Raw genomic sequence first — 21716 nt, 5'->3', positions numbered from 1 at the left:
CCCTTTAACCCAGCGCCTGTCCCTTTAACCCAGCGCCTGTCCCTTTAACCGGGCGCCTGTCCCTTTAACCCAGAGCCTGTCCCTTTAACCCAGCGCCTGTCCCTTTAACCCAGCGCCTGTCCCTTTAACCGGGCGCCTGTCCCTTTAACCCAGTGCCTGTCCCTTTAACCCAGCGCCTGTCCCTTTAACCGGGCGCCTGTCCCTTTAACCCAGTGCCTGTCCCTTTAACCCAGAGCCTGTCCCTTTAACCCAGTGCCTGTCCCTTTAACCCAGTGCCTGTCCCTTTAACCGGGAGCCTGTCCCTGCCTGTCTCTTTAACCCAGTGCCTGTCCCTTTAACCCAGAGCCTGTCCCTTTAACCCAGTGCCTGTCCCTTTAACCGGGAGCCTGTCCCTGCCTGTCTCTTTAACCCAGTGCCTGTCCCTTTAACCCAGTGCCTGTCCCTTTAACCCAGAGCCTGTCCCTTTAACCCAGTGCCTGTCCCTTTAACCCAGAGCCTGTCCCTTTAACCGGGAGCCTGTCCCTTTAACCGGGAGCCTGTCTCTTTAACCCAGCGCCTGTCCCTTTAACCGGGAGCCTGTCCCTTTAACCGGGCGCCTGTCTCTTTAACCCAGCGCCTGTCCCTTTAACCCAGCGCCTGTCACTTTAACCCAGTGCCTGTCCCTTTAACCCAGAGCCTGTCCCTTTAACCGGGCGCCTGTCCCTTTAACCCAGCGCCTGTCTCTTTAACCCAGCGCCTGTCTCTTTAACCGGGCGCCTGTCCCTTTAACCCAGCGCCTGTCTCTTTAACCCAGAGCCTGTCCCTTTAACCCAGCGCCTGTCCCTTTAACCCAGAGCCTGTCCCTTTAACCCAGTGCCTGTCCCTTTAACCCAGAGCCTGTCCCTTTAACCCAATGCCTGTCCCTTTAACCCAGTGCCTGTCCCTTTAACCCAGTGCCTGTCCTTTTAACACAGAGCCTGTCTCTTTAACCCAGAGCCTGTCCCTTTAACCAGCGCCTGTCCCTTTAACCCAGCGCCTGTCCCTTTAACCCAGCGCCTGTCCCTTTAACCGGGCGCCTGTCCCTTTAACCCAGAGCCTGTCCCTTTAACCCAGCGCCTGTCCCTTTAACCGGGCGCCTGTCCCTTTAACCCAGTGCCTGTCCCTTTAACCCAGCGCCTGTCCCTTTAACCCAGAGCCTGTCCCTTTAACCGGGCGCCTGTCCCTTTAACCCAGAGCCTGTCCCTTTAACCCAGCGCCTGTCCCTTTAACCCGGCGCCTGTCCCTTTAACCGGGCGCCTGTCCCTTTAACCGGGCGCCTGTCCCTTTAACCCAGCGCCTGTCCCTTTAACCGGGCGCCTGTCCCTTTAACCCAGTGCCTGTCCCTTTAACCCAGAGCCTGTCCCTTTAACCCAGTGCCTGTCCCTTTAACCCAGTGCCTGTCCCTTTAACCGGGAGCCTGTCCCTGCCTGTCTCTTTAACCCAGTGCCTGTCCCTTTAACCCAGAGCCTGTCCCTTTAACCCAGTGCCTGTCCCTTTAACCGGGAGCCTGTCCCTGCCTGTCTCTTTAACCCAGTGCCTGTCCCTTTAACCCAGTGCCTGTCCCTTTAACCGGGCGCCTGTCCCTTTAACCGGGAGCCTGTCCCTTTAACCCAGTGCCTGTCCCTTTAACCCAGAGCCTGTCCCTTTAACCCAGTGCCTGTCCCTTTAACCCAGAGCCTGTCCCTTTAACCGGGAGCCTGTCCCTTTAACCCAGAGCCTGTCCCTTTAACCCAGAGCCTGTCCCTTTAACCCAGTGCCTGTCTCTAACGCAGTCCCATTCATTTTTGTGATAGCTCCTCCTGTGGTGGTGGTAGCAGCAGGTTGTGCTTGTGTCTGTCTGAGTGAACACCGGGCTGTGCCTGCTCTCTGTGGGTCTCTCGCTCTGGCCGGGGCTCCAACACTCGCCATGGACGAGTCAGTCAATGTCACGGCCACGTCTTCCAGCCGTGGGGTGGTCATCCAGGTCCGGGAGAAGAAGAGTTGCCTGAGAGCGGCCATCCCCTACATGCCTTTCCCTCTGGCTGTATTCTGCCTCTTCCTCAACACCTTCATCCCAGGATTGGGTAAGAGCCCTTTAAATCCACAGGACTGGGGCAACTTCAACTCATAACAGAGCTAGTGTAACTCCGTCTCATTCACCTCTGTCTATCTCGAATGGATTGCTTCTCTAATGTATGTCTTTCTAATGTATATGTCCTGTTTATGTCTGTCTAACGCATTGACTCTATACATGTCTCTCTATGATGTACTTTGTGTGTAAACTCTGTACGTCTCTTGAACATACCTAACTCTATATATGTATCTTTATATGAATAAACTGATATGTATAAATTCTGCCTTTAATGTGTATGTACTCTGTAAATGTATTTATATATGTGAACTCTATATGTCTGATATACTGTCTCTAATGCATATATTCTGATATAAATTGCTCTAATGTGTATATCTCTTTCTGTATGAGCTCTGTATGTTCCTCTTTAATTTGAATGTTGATCTTTGTATTTTCTGATTATAAATGTTTTCTTTCTCAAAAATCTCTCTCTCTCTCTCTCTCTCTCTCTCTGTTCCTTGCTTTCCTGTGCCTCTATCTCATGTTATGATTCCCACTAGGTAGAATTGTAGCAATGTATCTGAACAAAGTTGCTGTGTTTGTCTGTTGATCTGAATGGGTACAAAAGTGCCTTTTTGCCTGGGGTTTCTTTCCATCTGATTTATTTCCAAATAACTCCTGTCAGTTTGCTTTCGGTGAAATAGGCGATGTTAATAATGATTGTCAGGGAATGTGTAGTCTGTTGGCTGGATTTTCTCTCCCATCTCTCTCTCTCTCTCTCTCTCCTGTTTCCTCAGCTGATGTTTTAGTCATTCTGCAGTTGTAAAAGAACATGTTATTCCCCCTTCCGAAATGCTGAATCTATTACGGAGCTGCATCTCCGGCATGTCAGAAACATTAGCAATAGTCCTGGATTTACTTGACCTGTCTCACCTCTTCCCCAGTTCGCAAGAAAACTGAATATTTAAAGGCAAACAGTCTTTAAAATGACCTAATTTGTTTTACTCTTATGTTCTTATGAAATATCGTGCAGAAGTGAACGTGAACGTTGGCACAATTGTTATGTGTTTTATATATGTAAGATGGTCCCCCTCCCAACTTTGCTTCTATGTCTGCCTTTTGCTCTTTCTCTCTCAATGCCTCCATCTCTCTGCTTTTTTCTTTCTCCTTCCCTTCCCCATTTCTCACTCCTTCCCACTGCCCCCTCCATCAGCCCCTCTTGACTATTCATAACGGTTAAATATTCAGTCACTTGATCTTATTGAGTGACGAGACAGGAATTTTTTTTTTGATTCACTTGATCTCAAGATGGCTTTTTACTCAAGTTTGATCTCCATGTGAATGAAGAGCTCTGTGGGGAGGGAGTACAATGGAATAGGATGGGGGGGGAGGGGGCTAAAGCTGGGGAAGTGTGGCGAGGGTGAGGGTGGGTGGCTTGAGAGGAGACCGGGTGAGTCAGCTGAGCCCAGGAGGACAATGGGGAGGGGTTGGGATGGGCACAAGATGAGTTCAGGCTCACTTCTCACAGAGAGAGGGGGTGGGGAGGATGGTTGTGTAGCCTCTAAAGGTCAGGGCAGAGGGGAAGAAACTAGGGGAGTGTCATAGAGTCATAGGGATGTACAGCACGGAAACAGACCCTTCGGCCCAACTTGTCCATGCTGACCAGCTATCCCAACCCAATCTAGTCCCACCTGCCAGCACCCAGCCCATATCCCTCCAAACCCTTCCTATTCATATACCCATCCAGATGCCTCTTAAATGTTGCAATTGTACCAGCCTCCACCACATCCTCTGGCAGCTCATTCCATACACGTACCACCCTCTGCGTGAAAACGTTGCCCCTTAGGTCTCTTTTATATCTTTCCCCTCTCACCCTAAATCTATGCCCTCTAGTTCTGGACTCCCCGACCCCAAGGAAAAGACTATCCATGTCCCTCATAATTTTGTAAACCTCTATAAGGTCACCCCTCAGCCTCCAACGCTCCAGGGAGAACAGCCCCAACTGGTTGAGCCTCTCCCTATAGCTCAAATCCTCCAACCTCAGGGATTGATCTGATTTAAAGGGGTAAAGCTGCAGGAAAACAAGGAAGAGTGAGGGGTTGGGAAACAATGGATTTCTCTTTCAAAGAGCTAGAACAGGCAATGGGCTGAATGGTCTACAACTGCAGCAGGAATGAAAGCTTCGAGGATCCCTGGGGAAGTTATTGGGAGGGAGGCAGTGGATGTGAGGATTTGGGGAAGGTGGACGCTGAGGAACAGCTATGATTGCAAATGATTTCCTGGAGTGAAGTGCAAAGAGGCAAGTTCCCTTCCTAACCCTTCACTCAGTCGCACAACTGTGGGACATGTTGCTATAGCAATGCCAGTTCTTGGAATAGAACTTGCATTTGTTTTTCACATGAAAAGGGATGATACACCATTCCTGTGTCTGCCAACACCTTCATAATGTGGTGAGCTGTTCGTGGCACAGGGACAGGCAGGACAAGATGCTATGGTATGGTGCCCAAGGGAGTTTGGGGCAGTAGATTGCCAGAGAATATATGAAATGACAAGCAATGGATCAGAACCTCCTTTTCTCTAGATGTGTAGAATTAGGTTGAATGTACAGCCCAGAAGCCAGCCCTTCAGCTGGTACTTAGGCTCCATCTAACTGAGCAGCAGAGCCTTCTATTGGCTTACTCCTGCCCGTTTATCCAGCATCCTTGAAATGCATCTGAATTGTTTGCCTCAGTTATTGCCTGTCATAGCAATATAGCGGGGAAGATGATGGAACAGCAATGGCAGGGGTTTCTGTGGGTACTGGATGTAGGTTTGCTCGCTGAGCTGGAAGGTTCATTTCTAGACGTTTCGTCACCCTACGAGGTAACATCTTCAGTGAGCCTCCAGGCGAAGCGCTGCTGATTAACTCCTGCTTTCGGTTTATATGTTTGGGTTTCTTTGGGTTGGTGATGTCGTTTCCTGTGGTGGAGTCATTTCCTGTTCTATTTCTCAAGGGGGGTGGTAAATGGGATCCAAGTCAATGTGTTTGTCGATGGAGTTCCGGTTGGAATGCCGTGCTTCTGGGAATTCTCGTGCGTGTCTCTGTTTGGCTTGTCCTAGGATGGATGTGTTGTCCCAGTCGAAGTGGTGTCCTCCCTTATCTGTATGTAAGGATACCAGTGAGGGAGGGTCCTGTCGTCGTTTTGTGGCTAGTTGATGTTCATGTATCCTGGTGGCTGGTTTTCTGCCTGTTTGTCCAATGTAGTGTTTGTTAAAGTTCTTACACGGTATGTAGTAAATGACATTAGTTGTTTGTATAGGTTATTTCAAGTTCATTAGCTGCTGTTTTAGTGTGTTGGTGGGTTTGTGGGCTACAAGTCTTCTCGCAACTCGTTTCCGTGGGTGACTGGGGAGACATAGCAGAGACTCATCCCCAAGAAAGATGAAACACACTAACGGGAGTATGAGGCAATAATGACTGACGAGGGACGTTGGGGCAGTATAAAAGCTAAAGAAAGAGATTATGTGGTGAAGATTTAATGGGAAGCCAGAGGATTGGGAAACCTTTAAAAACCGGCAGAGGATAACGTTTTCTTAAGGGAATAAGGGTGGAGAAGATGAAATATCAGAATAAGCCAGTTAGTAATGGAAAAGAAGATAAGAAAGAGCCAAGAATGGACATTGAATCAATGGAAAATGAGGCGAGAGAAGCAGTAATTGGGAACAAAGAAATGGTGGAGAAACACAAACTGGTACTTTGTGAAGTTTTCACAGTGGAAGGTGCCAGCAGCATACCAGAACATTGAGGGCCAGGGGGCAGAGGTGGCCATAAGTAAGAAGGAGGTGCTGGGGAAGCTGAAAGGCATTCTGGTGGATAAATTGCCCAGACCAGATGGACAAGGCCCCCAGAGTTAGCTGGGAGATAGCTGAGGAGGCATTATGGTGGTCTTGCAGGAATCACTGGAATCAGGGAGGAACATGGGTAATAGGACTGGAACATGGGTAATGTGACACTTCTGTATAGGAAGAGAGAGAGAGAGTGAGAGAGAGGCAGAAGATGGAAATTGTCGGCTATTCTATCGGTTGTTGATAGAATCCGCTATAAGGCTTGAGAATGTGGAGTACCCTGGGAATGCGTGGGGCTGAGTCAGCATAGCCTTGTCAAGGGGAGGTCACGCCTGACAAATCTGTTCGGTTTCTTTTGAGGAAGTAATGAGTAAATTAGACAAAGGAGAACCAGTGGATGTGATCTATTTGGGTTTCCTGAAGGCATTTGACAAGCTGCTAACTAAGGTAAGAGCCCGTGGTGTTAGGGGCAAGGTACTGGCGTGGGTAGTGGATTGGCAGACTGGCAGAAGGCAGAGAGTGAGGATAAAGGGGTCTTTTCTAGGATGGCAGCCGGTGTGGAGTTCTGTTGAGAAGGGATCTCAACTGTTCATGGGATACATTAATGATATGAATGAACGAACTGAGGGCATTGCAGCTTTGTTTTACCAGAAAACACAAAGATAGTATTGAGGAAACGTGGAGACTGTAGAAGGACTTGGACAGGCTAGGAGAGGTTCACTTGTCAGATAGGAAGGCAAATGCAGTGATAGCATTGATTTCAAGAGGGCCAGAATACAAGAGCAGGGATGTATAGCCTCAGCAGTGCAAGGCTCTGATCTGACCACATTTGGAATATCGTGTGCAGTTTTGGGCCCTGTATCTAAGGAAGGATGTGCTGCTGTTGGAGGGGATCCAATGGAGGTTCACAAGAATGATCCTGGGGATGAAGGGCTTGTCAAATGCTGAGCAGTTGAGGACTTGGTGTCTGTACTCAATGAACTTTCGAATGACCAGGGGGATCTGATTGAAACTTACAGAATACTGAGGGGCCTGGATAGAGTGGACGTGGAAAAGATGTCTCCGCTAGTAGGAGAGACTAGGACCCAAGAGTACAGTCTCAGAGTGAAGGGAAAAACCTTCAGAACTGAGATGAGGAGGAATTTGTTCAACCACAGGATGGTTAATCTGTAGAACTCATTGCCGCAGAGGAGTGTGAAGGCCAAATCTATCTATCACTATCTTAATTCGTACAGGATCAAGAGAGATGGGGGAGAAGGCAAGAGAGTGGGTTTGAGAAACGCATCAGCCATGATTGAGTGGACTCAATGGACCGAATGACCCAATTCTGTTTCGACATCTTCCACTTTCTCACCTCTCTCTGGGTAAAGTCTCTCCTGAAACAAAAAGCAAAAAATGCTGGAGAAACTCAGCAGGTCTGGCAGCAGAATTAACATCTCGAGTCCGATATGACTGTTCTTCAGAACTGAAGTGTGTGTTTCTCCTGAATCCCCCCCCTTGGGTTTATCAGCGACCGACCTTTATAAATGCCCTCTAGTTCTGATTCCTCAAATAAACAGAATCCTTCTCTTCATGCCTGCCTTAGTGGACCCTCTTGTCATCTTTATTTTGTAAAAAAAAAAGCTGCATCAAGTCAATCTTGGCTTTTTTAATCCAGAAAATAGAAGAACCCGAGCCAGTTCAGCCTTTCCTCAGCCTCTCGGGTTCTGCAGTCGCCCTGTGTCTATCCAACCTCTCTTTCTGTCATTCTATAAATGATTTGCATGAGAATATAGGACGCATAGTTAGCAGGTGACCTCAAAAATTGGTGGTATAGTGAACAGTGAAGAAGGTTACATGGAGATCTTTATCATTGGGCTATGGATTGGCAGATGGAGTTGAATTCGGATAAACGTGAGGTCTTGCAAACAAACAAGGGCGGGACTTCTACAATTGTTGGTGGGGCCCTGAGTCGTGTTGTAGAACAGAAAGACCGAGGGATTCAGGTATGTAATTCTTTGAAATTTGCATCACAGATGAGCCAGGGAGGTTAAAAAGGTGGTTAGCGTGCTTGCTTTCATTGCTCAGATCTTTGAGTGTGGGAGTTGGGATGTCATGTTGAGGTTGTACAGGATGTTGGGGAGACCTCTTCTGGAGTACTGTGTGCAATTCTGGCTGCCCTGCTTTAGGAAGGATATTATTAAACTAGAAAGGGTTCATCAAAGATTTACCAGCATGCTGCTGGGAGTGGAAGGTTTGAGAGATAAAAACAGACCGGAAAGGCTGGGAGCAGAGGAGTTTGAGGGGTGACTTTTACTGAGGTTTATAAAATCACGAGGGGCATGGTTAGGGTGAATAGTCAGTCTTTTCCCCAGGGTAGGAGAGTCTAAAACTTAGAGGGCATAGGTTTAAGGTGAGAGGGGAAAGAATTAAAGGGGACATAAGGGGCAACTTTCTCATGTAGAGGTTGGCGCATGTAGAAAATGAGCAGCCAGAGGAAGTGGTGGAGGCTGGTACAATTACAACATTTAAAAGGCATCTGGATGGTGTATGAATAGGAAGGGTTTGGAGGGATATGGGTCAAATACTGGCAAATGGGACTAGATTAAGTTAGGATATCTGGTCAGTTCAGATGAGTTGGACTGAAGGGTCTGTTTCCATGCTGTACATCTCTATGACTTTGAAAAGGGCATGAGGGGCAACTTTTTTTTTAAATACAGTAGTGGTGGATGCAGGGACAGACACAGCATTTAAAAGACATTTTGGATAAATTCATGGATAGGAAAAGTTCGGGAGGAGATGGACCAAGCCCAGGCAGGTGGGACTAGTTTAGTTTGGGATTACGGTTGGCATGGACTGGTTGAATTGTTCATGTTGCATGGCTCTGCGAATCTGTCTTTTTGCTGGTGCCCTTATTAGAATATGGAGACCAGAAATATTCAGGGTACTCTGAATGTGATCCAGCCAAGTCTCAATACATGATTGACTGTAACTTTTCAGCTTTTTGATTTTGCCCTGCCTTTATTAGATGAGCCACGAGAGCTTAAGAGCCTGGCAGTTTAGTTGGAACTGTGTGAAACATTGATTAAGCTGCAGCATTATGTGAAATTCAGGAAACCACGTTAAAGGAGGGCTGCATTAGCGCTTGGAGACGGTGCAGAGGAGATTTACCAGGATGTTACCTGGGCTTGGAGAGCTTCCATTATGAAAAGGTTGGACGCATTCGGCAAAAAAAATGTGGGTGCTGGAAATCAAAAACAAAATTAGACATCGCTGGAGAAACTCGGCCGGTCTGCGAGCATCTGTGGAGAAAAAGCAAAGTTAATGTTTCGAGTCCAGTGACCCTTCTTCAGAACACTGAAGAAATGTTAACTCTGCTTCCTCTGGAACTTGCTACCCGTAAGGGTGGTTGACACACAAACTCTTCCAATATTTAAGGAGTATTTGAGTGCACACTTCTGATGCCAAAGCATCCAAGGCTATGGGTCAAATGCTGGATACTGGGGTTAGAATAGTTAGGTGATGGTTTTAGGTTAGTGTTGACTCGATGGGCCAAAGGGCCTTTTGTTCTCTGCTGTAGACCTCTCTGACTTCAGGAAATGTGACACTGAGCTGAAAGAGCAGAGAGGACAGCAGGGCGGTGATTTAGGGGGAATATACACAGGAGTACATCTATATTGATTGATTTTTGTCATGTGTGCTGAAGTACAGTGAAAAGCTTTGTTTGCGAGCAGTTCAGGCAGATCAAAAAGACGTAGACAGAGGCATACAGGTTACATTGTACAAGGCATGCACTAGGTGCGATCATCAATGGCAAGATCAGCATTACTGGAGGCTAGAGAGTTCATTCATCAGTCTCATAACAGTCAGGAAGAAGCTGAACCTGAACCTGCTGGTGCATGTGTTCAGGCTTCTGTATCAACTACCTGATGGGAGAGGTTGGAGGAGATCATCACTGTGGTTTTTGATGTGTCAACGAGCCACGTAAATGGAGTCCATGGATGGAAGGTTCTGCTTCCATGATGGTCTGAGCTGTGCATACCACCTTCTGTAGTTTCCTCCCGTCCTGGACAGAGCCAGCTGCCGTACCAGGCCACTCTGCACCCAGGCTGTGCTCTCCATGGTGCATCTGTAAAAGTTGGCGAGGCTCCTTACGGACGTGCCAAATTTCCTGAGTCTGCCTGAGGAAGAAGAGGCATTGTTGTGCCGCATTGACTGTCGCGTCTGTGTGGGAAATCCAGGCCAAGTTGTCAGTTATCTTCACTCCAAGGAATGCTCTCCACCCTCGATCCCTGTTCCTTTGATGTCGATGGGAGTGTGTCCTTCTCCCTTCTTTCTGAAATCCATGATTAGTTCTTTAGTTTTGCTGATGTTAAGAGAGAGGTTGTTCTCATTGCACCCTGTCACCAAGCCCTCGATCTCCCTTCTGTACTTTGACCTGTCATTGTTGGATTTCCATCCTACTAGGGTGGTGTCATCAGCAAACTTATAGATGATGTTCTTTTGGAATTTGGCAACACAATTGTGGGTGTACAGGGAGTACAGTAGGGGGCTGAGGACACATCCTCGCGAGGGTCCAATGTGGAGGGCGTTACCTATCTTCACAGTCTGTGGGCCAGAAAGCTGAAGATCCCATTTGCAGAGGACCGTGCCAAGACCTAGGTCACAGTTTTGAGGTCAGTTTGGTGGGGATTATGGTGTTGAAGGCAAAGCTGCCATAATGAGCAGGTGTCTGACATATGTGTGTCCTTGATGTTCCAGGGATGCGTCCTCGGCTGCGGCACTATTCCAGCGGTGGGCAAATTATAGGGGATCAAGGCAGGCTGGGAGATTGGAGTTGATGTAGGTCATGTCCAGTGTCTCTTGATTATCGAGGTCAGAACCCTTGAGCGGTAGTCATCAAGGCACATTGCTTGTGCTTTCTTAGGGATGGGCATGAGGGTGGCTTCTTGAAGCAGGTGGGGATTTTGACTTGTAGGGGGGTGCAATTTGAAGTGAATATCTCCACCAGTGGGTCCACACAGGATCTGACAACTCAGCCCATCACCTTCCTTGGGGTTGACTCCAGGAATACCAGTCTGACACCTGGAGCGGTGACTGAGGGAACAAGTGTGTCCGGGGCTAATGGGGCAGATGTCACCACGCCACTGGCCTTCTGCTCAAACCAAGGCATCGAGTGCATCAGGGAGGAGATGTGTCTTTGTCCACTATCTTGCTTTGTATTCATTTTGTATCCTGTTTAGGCCTCTAACTGGATCAGTATGCAAGAGCATTGCAACTGCAACAGTGGGGTATTAGTTCCCTCTGAGTAACGAGGAATATTTGAAGCAGAGAGCAGGGAAAATTCTTTGACAGTCAGTATGGAGTGAGCAAAAAAAAGTCATCGCCAAAATCAGAGGAGTTTGTTAGAGGACTTTGTTTAGGATTGTCATGTCTGTGCAGAAAACTCTGGAATTTGGACTTAGGAAAACTGTGGGTGTAATATCTGAAATGAAGATTGTTTGTAATAGGGATAGTGCTAAAAGACTGAGGTTAAGCTGCGACCTATTGCTAGTCTAGTTACACCACACCAATGACAAAGTTGAGATTAATCACAGACTAGCCTCAGACCAAAAAGAGGCCGTTCAGCCTGGGAAATGTGCAGGGAATGCATGTTCAAACCTTACCATGGGCACAGTGCAAAGGCAAACTACATTTTAAGGAAATCAAACATTTAAATTTAAAAAAAAAAGAACTGGTGCAACTCTTTCTTTCGAAGCAGATTATAAATGCTAGGCGTTTCAGTAGCTTGTTTAGTAAAGGTTACCTGCTGGACTGAGTTGGTGAGGCCTGAACCAGTTACAGTGGGAGCTGGGAATAAAATGGTGTCCCTGAGATTTGACTATTTCACCCACCCATTTTAGGGGAAAGACAGTTGACTATAATTTCTCTTGCATGGTCACAATCAGCGAAAGGACATTATTTCATCTATTCCTTCAAGGGATGCGGGTGTCAGCAGCTGGGGCATTTATTACCTGTCTTTTAGTTGCCCTTGAAGAGGTGATAGTAAGCTGCAGTCTATGTGCTTCTTTTTTAGATCAGATTACTTACAGTGTGGAAACAGGCCCTTCGGCCCAACAAGTCCACACCGCCCCGCCGAAGCGCAACCCACCCATACCCCTACATCTACCCCTTACCTAACACTAGGGGCAATTTAGCATGGCCAATTCACCTGACCTGCACATCTTTGGACTGTGGGAGGAAACTGGAGCACCCGGAGGAAACCCACGCAGACACTGGGAGAATGTGCAAACTCCACACAGTCAGTCGCCTGAGGCGGGAATTGAACCTGGGTCTCTGGCGCTGTGAGGCAACAGTGCTAACCACCGTGCCGCCCCCTATCGTGCTGTAGGTTCACAATGCCCTTAGGAAGAGGATTCCAGGATTTTGACCCAGCGACAGTGAAAGGAATGGCGAGTATATTGCCAAGTCAGGATGGTGAGTGAGGGGGACTTGCAAGTGGGTGGGGTTTCCATCTGGTATCTGCTGTCCTTGTCTGTTTGAGATGAAAGGGGTCGTGGTTTTGTAGATCTTTTTAGAAAGATTGACACAATGTTAATTTTAAAAACAGATTGAATGCTGTGAATGTTGGGAAACGTGGAATGAAAATAGAAAGTCAGTCTGCATCAGAGAGAAAAGCCACAGGCCTGAAATCCTCCCTATGCACAGATGCTACTGGGGCAGCAGAGTATTTCCAGAATTTTCCGTATGGTGTTCTCAATGTTAGCCGTCATAACCAAATTGATAATTAGTTAGTACTGTTCGAGCCTTCAGAGGCAGAAGATTCGGGGTTGAAGTTGTGTTCCAGACACTTGGTTGGATCATAGAACATAGAACATAGAACATAGAACATAGAACAATACAGCGCAGTACAGGCCCTTCGGCCCTCGATGTTGCGCCGATCAAAGCCCACCTAACCTACACTAACCCACTATCCTCCATATACCTATCCAATGCCCGCTTAAATACCCATAAAGAGGGAGAGTCCACTACTGCTACTGCAGGGCATTCCATGATCTTACGACTCGCTGAGTGAAGAACCTACCCCTAACATCAGTCCTATATCTACCCCCCCTTAATTTAAAGCTATGCCCCCTTGTAATAGCTGACTCCATACGTGGAAAAAGGTTCTCACTGTCAACCCTATCTAAACCCCTAATCATCTTGTACACAGGCTGGTCAGGTGCTGAGAGTATTTGGTGATCCTCCAGGCTGGTCGGGTGCTGAGAGTATTTGGTGATCCTCCAGGCTGGTCGGGTGCTGAGAGTACTTGGTGATCCTCCAGGCTGGTCGGGTGCTGAGAGTATTTGGTGATCCTCCAGGCTGGTCGGGTGCTGAGAGTACTTGGTGATCCTCCAGGCTGGTCGGGTGCTGAGAGTATTTGGTGATCCTCCAGGCTGGTCGGGTGCTGAGAGTATTTGGTGATCCTCCAGGCTGGTCGGGTGCTGAGAGTATTTGGTGATCCTCCAGGCTGGTCGGGTGCTGAGAGTATTTGGTGTGCCATGGATTCTAGACCCTGGTGATCCCCATGGGGGTGGAGCAGGGGCAGGGAGAAACACTAGCAATTGTCTCCTCTTTTTTTCGACCCCCCACCCCCAGCCCCGGTGTTTTTGCTTGTGTGTAGGCACCACATATTCCACTTTGTGGCAGATGTCAAGTGCCCCTTTATTATATTTGTCCTCCGTCCTTAACAGAGGAAAGCATGGGGTTTGAATGGAAGCCTGAAACCTGTAAATAATTCCAGCCTTCCTGAACAGTTTCCGTCTCCCCAGAGTGATCTTGATTTGGGTGGTGGGATGTTTAGCAGCAGGGTTTAAAGGGACAGGCCAAGGCTGTCAGCGAGGTTCTGCAGTAACTTGTGAGGAACTCCCCAGGAGATCAGCTAAAATAATTTAACTCTGGATCTGACCATCCTGCCCTCTGTTAGTGTGGTTGAAGGTCTGACTTGGGGCCTCTGTCTCTTGGAGACTGTGTTGCTTTGAATTCTTTGTGACTAAAAGGCAGGAGATGGTTTATTTAAAGGATGTATTTCAGTTGTGAGCATTTCAGAATTCCTCATCTCTTGGCAGCCGATCTGAGTTTACCATATTTGGACAAAAGAAAATAAGAGGAAGCTCCTCATTGGAGGCTGTATCTCAGACAGCTTTCAGCAAGAAAGGCCCAGAAAAACAGGACCATAATCTCTGTCTGTGTGTCTCATTGTGTGTCTGTGCCTCACTATCTCAAACACTCCGTGTCTCTCTCTCTGTGTGTGTGTGTGAGAGAGAGATAAGTCTCACTCTGTCTCTGTGTGTCCCTTTCTCTCTTTGTCTGTGTGTGTCTCTCTGTTTGTACCTCTCTCACTCTATCTTCATTTCTCTCACGCTGTCTGCATCTCTCTCTCTCTCTCTCTCGCTCTGCACCCCCACCCCCCCTTCAAATCATTTGTAGCCCTGTTACACAGAGGTCTGTAATGCCAAACTTTCTCCGATCACTCATCCCTGGCAGTTTAACAGGCCCAAATCCTGTAGAGAATAGGATGGCAGTAACATTGTAGTTATGTTGCTGGATGAATAATCCCAGGCCCTAACTAATGAACCTGGCGACGATAGTTTAAATGCCACCAGCTGGAGAAATTTTACATTTGATTAATTCTAATAAATGTGGATTAAAAAGCTCGCAACTCTCACAACGGCCAAGAAACTACCAGATTGTCATTTTTAAGAAAAGAAATCCAGTTCATAATGCCCTTTTGGGAAAGGAAAGTTGCTGTCCTTATGTGCACATAACTCCAGACCCACAGCGACGTGGTTGGCTCTGAGCTACAATAACGGAGTGGGCATTCTGTTCCATTTGAGCAGCTGACAGAGAACGCAGAACCTGGGGAAATAACCTCTGCCTTCACTGAGGGAGAGAGCCAATGTAACATCAAAGTTGGTAATGATACGAAAGACTGTGCCAGAGGCTGATCGACTGAAGTGTTTATTAAATATTTGCTTGGTCAGGAGCACGGGGACTGATATATTTTATGACTGAAAGGGCAAAGAGCTGTATCTGTAATATAATGGCCACTGCCAGTCTCTCGGTTATTCTTTTGGGGAATTATTACTGGGAAAACATGAGTTTTTTTTTTCCTTTCCCCTGTTCCGTATTCTCCTGTCCCCTCAATTCCTGGCTCCAGCTTCACGGCTGTTCACCTATCACCAGTTCTCTCCATCTTACCCAGTTACCTGAGTTGGCGTTAAATGTTCTGATCTGGGCTCCCCTCATTAAGTTAATTTTGTCTATTCCTTCATCAATGGCTTGTGTGTTCTGTAGCTGCTGCTGACTGGTCCAATATTTGCATCTCTCCGATGGTTTGGTTGACTTTCGAATCCATCCCATTGTGAGGCTCTTTGTTCCATTTTCTTGAATTAGTTTCATCAATTCCAATCCCGTTTCCTCCGATGCAGCTCAGCACTGGGAGACAGGAGGAAAAGAACGGTCCGGGCCAGAGAATGGGGTCGGTAGAATAGCCCAAAACTTGCACCGACGGGGTAGAAAAGCAGGCGCTAGAGAAATGCAGGTTCTTTCCTCCTTTCTTGGTATTGTGGATTGTTCTGTTGTGGATTGAAGAGTGGTCCGCTCAGCTGTAAGAATTTCTGGTTCCGTTTAAGATCATCTCGAATCAAGGTCGACGATTTGTGAAGTCAGAAATGTGAACGTGCCAGGCTTGAATTGTTGATGCTGAAGAGCACTTTGGGCTCGGAAGCTGCTGTATAGACATCACTGCAAGTTCTGGAGATACCGTGGGACCAGCGTGTTTCCTGGTCTGCAGAGTTTGTTATGAAGACAGGTTGGACAGGCTGGGATTGGTTCCCTTTTAAGCAATGAAGATTGAGATGTATAAAATAGAGGGATATAGACAGGGCAGAGTCATAGACCTGTACAGCACGGAAACAGCCTTTGTTCCAACCCGTCCATGCCGACCAGATATCCTAAATTAATCTTGTCCCATTTGCCTGCATTTGGCCCATATCCCTCCAAACCCTTCCTATTCGTATACCCATCCCGATGCCTTTTAAATGTTGCAATTGTACCAGCCTCCACCACATCCTCTGGCAGCTCAGTCCATACACGTACCACCCTCTTGGTGAAAAATTGCCCCTCGTTTCCCTTTTTAAAGCTTTCTCCTCTCACCTTAGACAGAAAGAAAATCTTCCTTTTTGGAGGAGATTTTCCCTTCGGAGGTTGAAAGGAGACGTGAGGAAACGCTTTTCACCCAGAGGATGGTGGGAATCTGGAACTAACTGCCTGTTAAGGGTAGGAGAGGCAGAACCCTTCATAACGCTGAAGAAGTGTTCAGATGTATGTTTGTGATGACGAGGCTATGGGCCAACTGCTGGGAAATGGGAGTAGATATAGTTAGCCGGCTGTTTTTAACCAGCCCAGACTCAGTGGGCTGAAGGGTCTTTCTGTGCAGTAGATCTCGGAGTCTGGCTATGACGGTGAGGTAGTGAAGGGGTGCCACAGTATCAGAGGTGCTGCCCTTCAATGAGACATTAAATTGAGGCTCCTCAGTGCTTCTGATCGCCCCTGCATCATGTCAGATGTGGTTTAGTGTTTTGTAGGTTCAAGTCCTTCTGGAGGACAAAGAAAGCAGGAAAACGCGTGGGCCACTCAGCTAGTCTGGCCTTGTTCCTCAGTCTGACAGCGTTATAGCTGATCTGTTTGCCCTAGGTCCACCCTGCGGCCTAACCACGATAAGCTTGTTCGTTTAGTCGCGAGTTTGTCTCCCTCTGCTTTACAACTGGGCCAGTCTGATACTCCAGTCCAGTACTTGAGGGTGTGCTACACTGTCAGATGCCACCTTTTGGATAAGACATTATATCAATCTGGAGCGATCTGGAAGATTGGCCTTAACATATTCTGAGCAACGGAGGGACAAGTCAGAAATAGACCATCTAGCCATTATAACTTGTGTTTGTGGAGCTAACTGTGCAAAGATTAGTTACGATGGAGTGCTGAGTTGAAAATAAGTTGTTTTAGGATTTCCTGAGGACGTGAGAGGTGCTACAGAAACGCAGGTTCCTTCCTTTTGATGCCCACACTGAGGAATATTCTGTTGTGGATTTGGTCCACTCTATTATTAATGTGTTTTCTCGGTCTGGAAGATTGCTGTTTCTCAGCAGCGCTCTGTGTAGCATGGAGATATAATTAGGCTGAGCTGCGACAGGGAATCCTGCTGTTCCAGTCCCTTGTAGCGTTCGCTTACTGCTAGAAAGATTCCTGCTCACTACATGAACATCCCTGACTCCGACTGCGTTTTCTCCCTGAGCTCAGGTCATTTCCCTGTCTCTCCGGTTTCCCGGAATTCAACAGTGAGAGAGTAAAAGCCAAGCATCCAACGTCACCACAGTCCCAGAGGACCTCATTAGAGATGTGATCGGTGGTGCTTTAACACCCCTTCAGGTGAGGAAAGAGATTGAAAAGGATGGTCCTTTATGGCAACCTCAGCTGGTTTGAGATTTGAACCCGCACCGTAGGCATCACTCTGCACCACCAACCAGCTTCCAGTTAGCTGATCCCCTCGGGCCGTGTAGCACTTCCTCAGTATCATGCTGTCAACCAAAAGTTTCTGTGTCAGGAGTGAGACATGAACCCCCAAACTTCTGATCAGGAGGAAGTTAGAGCAAGGAATAAAAGGCGTGTTAGCCCTAAGTCTGACCATCTTTGTCACCCACACTAGTAGGGTCTGCTTCGACTCCTTGATGCAGCTCCCCTCCCCTCCCCTCCCCTCCCCTCCCCTCCCCGGCAGTTACTGTGACTGGACACTTACCGATAATCTTGATTGGTCAATGGCTATAGAATTGTTACTGTGCTGATTTAGATTCCCTACAGTGTGGAAACAGGCCCTTCGGCCAAACCAGTCCACACCGACTCGCCGAAGAGTAACCCACCCAGACCCATTTCCCTCTCACTAAAGCACCTCATACTACGGGGGCAATTTCGCATGACATGCACGTCTTTGGATTGTGGGAGGGAACCGGAGCACCCGGAGGAAACCCGCACAGACACGGGGAGAACGTGCAAACTCCACACAGATAGTAACCTGAGGCTGGAATCGAACCTGGATCCCTGGTGCTGTGAGGCAGCAGTGCTAACCACTGAGCCACCGTGCCAATGCTGTTCAGCCAATGGTGTCTGCGATTGAGTCTGGCTCTGTTATCTAATGCCAATCTCCTGCGTTTTCCTTGTAGTCCTATACATCGTTTCTGCCCAAGGCCCTCCTGAATGCTTCATCTTAACTTGCCTCTGTGATATTTCCATACCCTAACTACTCGCTGTGCGAAATTTGTTTTTTTTTCACACATTAACTTTGCTTCATTTGCACATCGTTTTAATTTTATGCCCTCATGGACTTGTTCCTTTTACGAGTTGGACTAGTTTCTCCCTATCTAGTCTATCCAACCAGTTCATAGTAATATAGAAATTTAGGTGGAGGAGTAGGCTGTTTTGGGCGTGCATCCCCTTTCAATGTGCTCGTGGCTGATTGTGCTATCTCAGTATCCCATTCCTACCCTCTTCCCATACCCTTCGATCCCGTTAGCCACAAGGGATGTGAACAGTTCCCTCTTGAATGTGTCGAACAAACTGGCCCCAACAGCTTCCTTTTGGGAGAGAATTCTACAGGTTCACCACACGGAGTGACCGAGTTCTTCTTTATCCTGATTGGCTTACCCCTTATTCTCAGACAGTGATCCCTAGTTCTGGACTTTTTTTCCAACACCAGGAAGATTCTTCCTGCATCTAGCCTGTCCAGGCTCATCAGGATTTTAAATATTTCTGAGATTTACCCCCCCACCCCCTCCACCCCCTGCTTCTAAACTCCAGCGACTACAAGCCCAACCAATCCAGCCTCCCCTCCTATGTTCATGCTTTTGAAAACCTCTGTCAGATTTCTTCTCAGCCCTTGCCTCAATGGAGGACAGCCTCAATCTCTTCAAACTATCCTCATAACTGAAGGTCCTCATCCCTGGGAGCTATCCTTGTAATTAAGGTAGGGCTTCTACCTGGTTTCATCATATACTGGATTAGTGGTGCTGGAAGAGCACAGCAGTTCAGGCAGCATCCAACGAGCAGCGAAATCAACGTTTCGGGCAAAAGCCCTTCATCAGGAATAAAGGCAGTGAGCCTGAAGCGTGGAGAGATAAGCTAGAGGAGGGTGGGGGTGGGGAGAGAGTAGCATAGAGTACAATGGGTGAGTGGGGGAGGGGATGAAGGTGATAGGTCAGGGAGGAGAGGGTGGAGTGGATAGGTGGAAAAGGAGATAGGCAGGTAGGACAAGTCCAGGCAAGTCAAGGAGACAGTGCTGAGCTGGAAGTTTGGAACTAGGATGAGGTGGGGGAAGGGGAAATGAGGAAATTGTTGAAGTCCACATTGATGCCCTGGGGTTGAAGTGTTCCGAGGCGGAAGATGAGGCGTTCTTCCTCCAGGGGTCTGGTGGTGAGGGAGCGGCGGTGAAGGAGGCCCAGGAGGTTTTTACCTGGTTTCATCATTGTCGCATCTAACCTTCCTAACTAACCCCCTCCAGACCCACTCCCCTCCCTATCTCTGTAATCCTCTCCAGACCCACTCCCCTCCCTATCTCTGTAACCCCCTCCAGACCCATTCCCCTCCCTATCTCTATAACCCCCTCCAGACCCACACCCCTCCCTATCTCTGTAACTCCCTCCAGTCCCACTCCCCTCCCTATCTCTCTAATCCCCTCCAGACCCACTCCCCTCCCTATCTCTGTAACCCCCCCAGACCCACTCCCCTCCCTATCTCTGTAACCCCCTCCAGACCCACACCCCTCCCTATCTCTGTAACTCCCTCCAGTCCCACTCCCCTCCCTATCTCTGTAACCCCCCCCAGACCCACTCCCCTCCCTATCTCTGTAACCCCCTCCAGACCCACTCCCCTCCCTATCTCTGTAACCCCCCCCAGACCCACTCCCCTCCCTATCTCTGTAACCCCCTCCAGACCCACTCCCCTCCCTATCTCTGTAACCCCCCCCAGACCCACTCCCCTCCCTATCTCTGTAACCCCCTCCAGACCCACTCCCCTCCCTATCTCCGTAACCCCCTCCAGACCCACTCCCCTCCCTATCTCTGTAATCCCCTCCAGACCCACTCCCCTCCCTATCCCTGGAATCTCCGCTGTAAAGATGTCGGTGATTGGTGTTGGATCTAGGTGCAGTGAAGGCTTGAGACAGTGAGTCGTCAAACCTGACCCTGAACACGATGCTGCTCACTTGGCGTGTGGTACTGTTGCCTCCTTTTACTGTGCCAGATTGCACAGGAGCTGTGACTGTCGGAATATGTTCCAGACTGAGGACTGAATCCAGTCATCCATCCTTCCCCAGGCTGGATAGAGCAGTAAGGGCTTGTTGATGGATTCGGAATATCTGCTGCTGCTCATGGCTGGGATGAGGGTGTGTTTTCAGGGTGTGGAGGGTATAAATGGCAGCTGTCCCCACTGGCTGCCCAGGCCTGGATGTTATTGCATTCCAAACTGTTCTCCTGGCGTGTGGTGCTGTCTGTCCATTTGGACAGTTATTGTGGGAGGCATCATTAATGTCGTTGGCAGCTGGAAGGAGGGCACTGAACAGCAATACAAGAGTCTGCCAATGGGTTATTTAAAAAAGTACTCCCAACGTATTCACCAAAACCTAGAAGTTGCTGCTGGGCAGTTTGAAGTAATCTTGGGGTGTAGTTTTGCTCGCTGTAGGTTTGATATCCAGATGTTTCATTACCTGACTGGGTAACATCATCCGTGGCGACCTCCAAGTGAAGTGAAGCTGTTGTCTCCTGCTTTCTGTTTATATCTTTCTCCTGGTTGAGGTTCCTGGGGTTTGTGCTGATGTCATTTCCTGTTTGTTTTCTGAGGGGTTGACAGATGGTATCGAGATCTATGTGTTTGTTTATGATGTTGTGGTTGGAGTGCCAGGCCTCTAGGAATTCTCTGGCATGTCTTTTGCCAGACAACAAACTCGCATTCCTGGACGTCACAGTCGAAAGGAAGGACAACGGAGAACTACAGACCTGCGTATACAGAAAACCGACAAACACTGACCAAATACTCAACTACACCAGCAACCATCCCAACACACACGAACGAAGCTGTATCAGAACACTGGATATCAAACCTACAGCTCAGCAAGCAAACCTACACCCTAAACCTCAACCTGAGCTACAAACCTTGCATGAGGTAATCTTATTTTCTTCAACTGGAGAACCATAAGGTGCAGGAGTGGGCGTAGGCCATTTAGCCCATTTGAGTCTGCTGTGCCAATCACCTTCCTGCCTCACCCCCCATAGCCCTTGCTTCCCTTCTTGATTAAAAATCTGTCTAGCTCAATACACTTAACTATCCAACCTCGACAACCTTCTGGGGTAGAGAATTCCACAGATTCACTACCCTCGGAAAGAATTCCTCTTCACCTCTGTCTTACATTTATGACTCTTTATTCTGAGATTATGCTCTCTGGCCCTCGACTCTCCCACGAGGTGAAACAACCTTTCCACAACTACCCTGTCAAGTCCTCTAAGACTCTTATGTTTCAATAAGGTCATATAAACGTAGCAGTTACGAACCGGAGTAGGCCAATTGATCACTTGAGCCTGTTGTCCATTCAGTTTGATCATGGCTGACGATTGAGCTCAAGACTCTAATCCCCACCCCCCCCCCCCCCCCTAAATGTCTTGATCCTTTTAGCCAAAAGAGTTCTATCTCCCACCTCCTTAACAACATAACGGTTTGGCCTCAACCACTCTCTGTGGAGGTGAATCCCACAGGGTCTCTA

At 48.1% G+C, this 21716-nt stretch overlaps 1 protein-coding gene across 1 annotated transcript in view; it reads left to right on the top strand.

Moving 5' to 3' along the window:
• The first annotated feature begins 1924 nt into the window (after window positions 1-1924).
• Window positions 1925-21716, top strand: part of ptk7b (protein tyrosine kinase 7b) — a 164099-nt gene continuing 144307 nt past the window's right edge. The window contains exon 1 of the mRNA XM_072548904.1: window positions 1925-2081. Coding sequence (XP_072405005.1) covers window positions 1925-2081 — 157 coding nt within the window. The remainder of the gene's footprint in view (window positions 2082-21716) is intronic.

Source organism: Chiloscyllium punctatum, chromosome 3, assembly GCF_047496795.1.
Source record: "Chiloscyllium punctatum isolate Juve2018m chromosome 3, sChiPun1.3, whole genome shotgun sequence".
NCBI lineage: Eukaryota > Metazoa > Chordata > Chondrichthyes > Orectolobiformes > Hemiscylliidae > Chiloscyllium > Chiloscyllium punctatum.
The sequence above is the reverse complement of the archived record's forward strand: the minus strand, read 5'-3'. Positions and strand labels throughout refer to the sequence as shown.